Below are 7,988 nucleotides of genomic sequence, written 5' to 3'. Positions count from 1 at the left end.
TAAAAAAAAAAAACGAAACACATTCACCTTATTAAAAATAAACAGGTGTTTTACGTACAGTACAGGAATTTCCAGAGTCAGAGGAACAAGTTTAGGATAACGCGTGGTCTGAGTCTGGCTGCTCACAGCCCCTGCAGCTGGCCCTGCAGCAGCCTGAGGTTGCTGCTGCCCATTGAGAACTGGCCCAGCAGCTGCACAGAGGAGCTGGGGGCACAGCTCAGCCCCCAGCACGCAGCCCCCTCCCCTGCCCCCACCTCACCTGGGGGAAGGCACTCCTACTGGGCACAGCGAGCTGGTGGGTTAGTGCAGGAGAGCAGGGGGTTAAGACAGAGAAGCTCAGCACCGAGGCACTGGAAGAATGGTCTGAAGAAAACAATTCACTGTAACAATGAAACTCGCTTTTATTAAAACAGGAGTGTTAAGCCAAGAAAATAAATTATTGCTATGATAGACATATTTAGAACATAAGGAAGGACATTAAGCTCGAGCTCCAGGTCAATATAACCCTGAAACGGAAAGTTACTCTACTTTTCTTAAATACCTTGGTTTCTCTTCTTGCCCTTCCAAAAACTTTATAAAATGTGCAGCTTACGGAACAAATAGTAACAGGGTCACTTGTAACAAAAATCTGTACAGCACATAGCTTTAAAAATAATACATTTTTTTTCAAACAGCTATGTTACTTATTACTTATAAATATAGGGCTAACAAGTTTCAGATGCCCGAGGTCCCATCCAACACCAGAGCTATAAGCGTAGCTGGCAGAAACCTTCCTGGGCTTCCCCCTGCCAGAGGTCAGCTTTTGTGCTGTCTGACAGAGCCCGCTTAAGTGTAAAAACATCTTCACAGATGAAGACTGTCTCCTTCTGCTGGTCAGAGGCCTGGGGTCTTCAGTGAGTTTGAAATGGCAATCAAACCTGGAACACAGCACCGTGCAATGGGTTAGACTGGCTGCACTCCTATGAGGCGGCAGGATCCGCAGCCTGCAGCTCCCCAGTCTGGCCAGCTGTGAGCTTGCAAAATACTTTAAAGCCACGGTTTGTCAGAGCTGCGTTTTGGTGCAGAAAAAGCGTTTTGCTGGAGGAGGCTCTGTTCCCTAGGCTGAGAGCTGCCCTTGTGCCTCAGGACTCACTCAAGGCCACGTGCTGCTGTCACTGCAGCGGGCCAGCAAACCCCACTGCAGCTGTGACTGCTTCAGAAGGTCCTGCCTGCCACCTGCCCCAAAAGGGGTTGGGATCCCCAGCTTTAACCTCGGCAGCTGGCGCTGTTTAGGGCAGTACAACACCCCAGCCTGCAAAACACAAGGCGTGGGCTCCACCATCCGTCACCCTGTGCCTTGCCCATTCGAGCCCTGATCCTGGGGAACAACATCTGGTGGTTCCCTCAGGACTTTCTGCCCATGACCTAGCAGGATCCTGTGACTGGTGCTGCCTACGGTTTCCTTGGGAGGTTCAAAGGAAACTGGGATAAATCCAGCTTGAGGAGAACACCATGGACTCCCCCTCAAGGCAGCTCAGTGGGACAAAAGGAAGAGCAGGATCTTGGCAAACAGCCACAAGAAACAGGTTAGTGGTTAGACAGCTGGACAGCATCGAGAGCAGAGAAGCTCATTTGAGCACTGACGCATGAACGAGGTGGTGCTCAACCTCTGCCACCTGAACGTGGTTATGCTGGTTTTGTTTCTGCTCCTTCAAACCAGAGAGGCATCAGACCTGTTATTTAAAGTGATGGCTCTGGCTGTGGGAGTTGGTCAACTCTAACCAGATCAATGAGAGCCTCAGAGACTGGTCAGGACTGTGCATGGAAAGCTTCTCAGGTGAAGTAGAGGGTGAGGCTCTCCTGTCTCAGAACTCCTAACAAATCTGACCAGCACTTGGAGCAGCTGGAAAATCCCCTTTAGGGGCTACTTACAACTCCACTTCCTTAGGCCGTATACGTGTGCAGAGGGGATCACACTATTGTCGAGGGACTTATGGTAGCCTGGCCTGCTTTCTGCAGAGGAGAGAAGCCAGCATTAGTATGGAGTTAGAGGACAACAGCGTCAGGACACAAGCTAGTGGGAATGGAGGTGGCTGAGAAAACCCTCAGGAACTAAGAGGAGAAGCAGTTACATCACAGAGCAACAGGCTGCCGTTCTTCCCCACCGCTCCGTCTCATCGCTCCCCACCGAAGGCCCACACCTCCCAGGTAAGGAGCTCAGCAGCATCTGCGACACAGCTCCATCTGTTCACCCCCAGGATGTGCAGTGTCCCCTCCTGACGCAGCCTCCAGCACTGCAGATCCTTTCCAGTGCACCTCCTCAGGGATCTCGGTCACCGAAGGTGAGGCTCTCACAACACGGGGGCTCTCGCCCGCCCCAGAAGAGGCGAGTCTCTGCAGGAGGAAGCGTCACTTCCCCACAGCGACTCCCAGCCCAAAAGCAGCATCTTCAGTCCCCACGTGAGAGGCAGTGCCTTGAACCGGGGAGGCAGTGGTGGGAACGGGCAGAGTGAAGAGAGAGCTTTGGCTGCTTGCACTTACTGCAGAAATGTACTGGCTGTTCGTGAACCGAGGTTTGCCCTCCATCGCAGAGCTGTGTTGTGAGCCCAGGGGCACGTAAGGGGGTGAACCCACGTCTTCACAGAAGCTTTCTTGAGGGATGCTGGAGACACAGCCGCTGTCGGAGCCGCTGGAGCCGCTGCCTGACATGCAGTGCGATGACTCGGAGCTCTCTGTGGCTGGAGAAGAACAGGAAAGTCATTCTGAGGACCGTGAATTTGGCCTACACCATCTGTGCCACATGCACTCAGTAACAAACCCTCCTGCAGAGGCACGGTCACACAAGCCCACAGGTAGTCTCACAGCTATCTGGGCCACTTTAAAGCCACAGGAAACAAAACATTCTAAGGAACTGTAATAAACAATGGTGGAGATTGAGCAGGAGACAGCTTAGCTCGGGGCCAGCACGCAGGGCAGGCTCTGCTGTGACTTCACTGAGCCTGGTGTGACCGTGCAGCGGGGACGAGTGCACAGCACAGGGACACCAAGGGCAGACCCCGGTGTGCAGCAGCACAGGAGGCCCATACGTACTCAGTGACGGCTGGCTGCTCGTCTCATGCTCCAGCTCATCTTCCTCAATGCAGGGGCTGACATCAAAGGGGCGCCGGGGGGCCAGGACACTGGGCAGCAGCGCCTGGTCCAGGTACATGTGCAGGTTGAGGGGCCCCAGCAGTGAGGAGGAGGACGGGCCATATGCAGCAGGGGTGCTGCCAGCAGAGAGCTGCGCCTGCGTCCTCTTGTAGGGGTTGGAATGGTCGAAGAGAGACACTGCGATTGATGCTCTGGTCCTGGCAGCTGCCACAAAACACAGTGAAAAAGCCATGAGTGTCAGCCTGCTGGGCTCAACTGGAGCAGGAGACAGGCAAGGCTGGCACCCACCTCTGCCTTTCATGATGTAGTCAATAGCACGGTCATTGATAGCAGCCTCACTGGGTTTGATATCCAGGAATGGTTTGTTGCCCACACCCATGGAGACCATCTCCTGCATGCGGATTTCTGCAGGGGAAGAGCAAAGTGTTCAACAGCAACCCACAGCTGCCTGTCAGGCTGCCCCAGCCCCCTCTGCAGGCATCCTGCTGCCCAGGGGCAGACTGCTCCTGAGATACTCCCATTCCATCTGTTCTCCCACCGTTCCCCAGTCCTGAGGAGTTTTCACAAACAAGCAGTCATGCTTTGCTCTGGTCTCAGGGTCCAGTGCCATGCCAGCTGTGAGTGTCCTGCCAAGCAGGAAGCTTGAGGTGGAGGAGAGGGAGTCAGCCAGCCTGAGCCAGGCAGCTGCCACTCCGATAGCAAGGCTGTGGGGAAAACAGTGAGCTTTTCACAAGCGGTGCCACTCTCATGGGACAGGAAACCCATACTGACATCTCCCATTTCTCTCAGGTCACACAGCCACACGGAGTGTAGACTGACATCAGGGTCTTTGGGGACAAAGGGCAGGGAAGGGACAGCACTCAGCCAACTCCAGCACATGCTCTTGAGGCTGCATGCAGGGACACGGCTGCTTGCTGCACAAAGCTGTCTGGTGATAGGCTCCAAACCTACTCAGAACAGCACGAGCTGAACGGGGCTCCCGCACCTTTTGCGGCACAGACGCCCTGGGAAGGAATCACACCTTTATTGCGGGCTGCCTGTTGCCACAGGATCTTGGCAATGTCACTGGTCCAGGCCTGCTTGGTCTCAGCTGAGCTGGCCTGGAGGATGTAAGTGTCACTGGACTTCCGCCTTCGGAACCAGATCTCAAAACGCAGCCCACTGTCCCCAGAGTTTTCCGTCAGACCGATGTCTGCAGTCTGCCAGAAAGAAGGAAGAGCAAAGCATCAGCTGGGGCTGCACCAGGAAAAGGAAAGGGGAACTTAGTGGCAGGCAGAGCAGGGGAGAAAGATGACCCAATGAAAGAGGACACAAAACCTTCAGGGAGAAGTCCAGAGTCACCTCCTGCACGAGAGCAATCTGCACATCTGCCCTTACCTTGAAGGAGCGCTTGTAGATATACACATCAAAGCCACCCTCGATCCTCTTGGGCTTGCTGAACAGGATCAGGTCCTCAAAGAGGAAGACGTGGCGCTGGCACTTCCTGCGGCCCAGCCAGATGGCAAACTCGTCCTGCCGCACCAGCTGCCCCTGCTCCTTCAGGTTCACCTGGCCACAGGGAACAGCCTGGTAAGGACCCAGAACTTCTCCCAGCAGCAGGGAGCCCATGGCTGGGCAGACCCAGACACAGAGCACAGGTTCCACACACGGCCCACAGGGGAAGAAGTGGCCACTGCCTGTTTTCTTGAAGAGGTAAGAGGACCACGTCCCCTTGGGCTCTATGGCAATGCTAGTGGCCACATCTGGCCAGAACAACTGGCTCAGAGCTAAGGTGAGAGCTGCAGCTCCTCCCTAAGCACAAGCCACTGACAATCTTCACCCCACACAGATCTGTGACAAACCTCTGGGCTGGCAGCTGGAGGCACCAGCCTGGCCTTCTCTTGGAGGATGAAGTGAGCTGCCAAGGAAAGGACGCCTACCTAGCCGCCACCCAGGCACACCCAGGTCACAAGGCAAGCACCTCAGTTCTGCCTGCTCCAAATCCATCTTCCTCCAACCTGAGCCTGCAGCAGATCAGGAGACTGCCAAGTCCCACTGCACCCTTGCCCTGCGCTTCAGGAGTCAGCACCCTGACCACTACAGGGGTGTGCCACACAACCCAGACCCTAAGCCCAAGGGGTGCAGGGGGGAATGCAGCTTGGCTCCCAGGCAGGAGAGGACAATGACACGTACATCGCAGTCACGGATGGCATCCATGGCCAGCAAGTCATTCCCATGCCGTAGCTGGAACTTCACCATCTCCTCTGCTGCCCGGAGGTAGCCCAGCTCCTGCTCCTGTGCCTCGCTGCACTCCTTGATCAGGTCCTTCAGGAGCAGGGCATATTTGCTCATGCGCTGTATGGGTTTCAGCAGGTAGGAGGCTAGATCCATCTTATCCCCCAGCTGCACCTGCTTGAACTGAGAACACAGCAGTGACAGCAACAGCTCAGTAAGGGCAGCCCCAGGGCCCCACGCAGGCACCAACGCACCCCCAGCTGCCCAGGGCCTCAGCTTCCCAACAAAGCTACTCTGCTCACTCTACAGGGAAATACAGGGGAAAGGGATCGATGCGGCTATGTGCTGGGCACCTTCCCAAAGCACTCACTGCACACTCCTGGCCCCACGTACACTTGTGCAGAGAGCCATGCCAGAAGGCAGAGGCTGCTGAGCAAAACAGGGCAGTGACTCAAACGCCATGAGAAACCATGAATGTGAGCAGTAGCATTTACCTTGAAGAAGGTGTTCCCATGGCTGGCCAGCAGCGAGTCTGACTTTGGCTTGTTCTTGCTGTATAAGGCGTACATCCCAAACTGGTCTTTCTGCAAAAGAGGTCTGTGTGTGAGGCCTGGGCAGGCCCAGGACCTGCAACAGCCATGCCCTGGGTTGGTTACTACAGCACTTCTGCCTCTCCCAGGCTACGCCAGAGCCTCCTGTCCATCACAACAGACTTTAAGTTCAGCAAGAGCGGGGGAATGTTCTCACCTTCCTACTCTCACAGTAGCTAGGAGTTTTTCCATCCATTTTCCCATTGCCCCTCACTCATTATGTACCCCAATAAACATATGTATACCATCCCAGTAAGAGCCACAGCCCATCAAGGCACAGCTGAGCAGCTAGGCTAATAGGTGCACAGAAATCAAGTGTGGAGGAGCTCGACCCCGGGAGGTGTGACGCCTTACGTGCCGCAGGAAGCAGTGGCTGACGCGCAGCGGGTGGTTGCAGCAGCTCTCGAGCTCTCGCAGGAAGTACTGACTGTGGAAGTCATAGAGCTTCTCTAGGTTCCCAAAAATGACGCTGCGCTTCCCCCGCAGGTCCTGGGGCAGATCCAGGCGCTCCATCTCAGGGAAGTAGCTTTCAATGATGTAGCACAGCGACCTGACGTACTCCCGCTCCGTGGTCACCATCTCGTCGATGATGTGCCGCAGCTTGCTGCAGGAGGGAACAGCTGGCCTGAAGGGACCCTGAAGCACAGAGTTGCCCCCTAGAGCCCTCCCCAGGACACAATGTGGGGATGATCCCTTAGTACCACCTCAACCCAGATCCACAGCCTCCTGTGAGAGCTGCCCCTCCCTCAAAAAGCTGGCAAATAACCCAAGAGACGCCACAGCTTTTCAGATCATGAAGGGAGGCCCTGAGCTGGCTGCGGTCCTAAACCATCCTCAGCAGGGTCCAGTCCTGCTCCTGGACACAACAGGCTGCTCCCATAAATCAGTGTGTTTCAAAAAAAAAAAAAAAAGACAGCAGAAATGCCAGCAAAAAAGAGTCAGCCTGGTGAATGTGAGAAGCAGTGTTAACACTGGGGAATGGGATACTCTGGATGCACATGCTGTTGAGCTGGAAGAAGAAGGGCTGCCCAAACAAGGAGGCTGCAGCCTGGAGCAGTAGGACCAGAAGGAGTGACCCAGCTGGAGGTTCTGTAAGTGCTCCAGCTGGGAAGGAGGGAGCTGCTCTGATTCTCCTCCAAGCCAGGAGCTTGCTGGCTACCACTGGAGCATGTATGCACTCTGCTTAGCAAGAGGGAGAGAGCCTCGGCCCCTCTAAAGTGGGTGCCCCATTCCTGCATCAATCCCAGCCTGGCAGTCCAGCCATCCTTCCCAGGGCTCGTCCCAGTAACCATCAGTGGGAAACAGCCTTCCCATCAGGCATCAGAATACAGCACTTCCTAGCACGGGTCGCTCCGTGCTCCTCTGAAGGGACTGGATTGCTCCTCAGTACTGGAGGTTTCCACTGTGAGGCAGTGCAGCACCAGACAACCACCTGCACCACGGACCTGTCTTCCCTGATCTCAGCTTTCCCCAGCTCCTCAGGCTGTTCAGAAGTCCAAACCGCTGCGTTCTGCTGCTTCCTTGAGAAGCACAGGGTCAGCCTTCTGTCTCTGATGCTCATCCCCTGCTGTGAGCCTTATTGACACGTGCTGGGCTCCATCCAGAGAAGGAAGCAGAGCTTCTGCAGAGCAGCAGCAGCAGAGGAGCTCCGTGGTCCCTGCATCCAGCCTTGGGTTCTCACCTCTCACACCAGCAGCAAACTGGGTCCTGCAGAGCTGCACCCACCTGCTGATCTCCCTCTGCTTTTCTACTTGGGAAGGAAGAGGAAGGGAAGGAGGACAGGAGCCCAGCAGCTCCCATTGCTGGAGGGAGACCTTTCAACCACTCCTGCCTGGATTCAGCCCCTTGGTGGAGGCACAAAAACCCTTCCTGACTGCCCTACCAGGATGTCTTTAACCATTCCAAATTCTCTGAGATCTGCAAGTGACCTCTTAATTATTTTTTTTTTTTTCTTTCTTCTATGAGAGCAGTTCAAAGACCTGTCTGGTGACTCCCTTTCAAGAACACCTCAGATCCCTGGACTCTCCTTACCCTGCATGCATTGCAGTACTAAAA

General features: G+C 55.0%; 1 protein-coding gene across 1 annotated transcript; it reads right to left on the bottom strand.

Annotated features, from left to right (window-relative positions):
• On the bottom strand, positions 1-6,564 carry PLEKHG4 (pleckstrin homology and RhoGEF domain containing G4). The gene is made up of 9 exons (XM_010717887.3): positions 6,288-6,564; positions 5,838-5,927; positions 5,302-5,526; positions 4,507-4,677; positions 4,115-4,328; positions 3,418-3,534; positions 3,070-3,333; positions 2,521-2,717; positions 1-917 (listed from the first exon to the last, which is right to left on the bottom strand). The coding sequence occupies exons 1-9, from the start codon at positions 6,510-6,512 to the stop codon at positions 912-914; spliced, it is 1,509 nt and encodes a 502-aa protein (XP_010716189.1). The 5' UTR covers positions 6,513-6,564; the 3' UTR covers positions 1-911.
• Between the last annotated feature and the right edge of the window lie 1,424 nt (positions 6,565-7,988).

The sequence above is a fragment of the Meleagris gallopavo genome, chromosome 13 (assembly GCF_000146605.3).
Source record: "Meleagris gallopavo isolate NT-WF06-2002-E0010 breed Aviagen turkey brand Nicholas breeding stock chromosome 13, Turkey_5.1, whole genome shotgun sequence".
In the NCBI taxonomy this organism is placed as follows: domain Eukaryota; kingdom Metazoa; phylum Chordata; class Aves; order Galliformes; family Phasianidae; genus Meleagris; species Meleagris gallopavo.
Note: the sequence above shows the minus strand (reverse complement) of the source record. Positions and strands in the feature narration are given on the sequence as shown.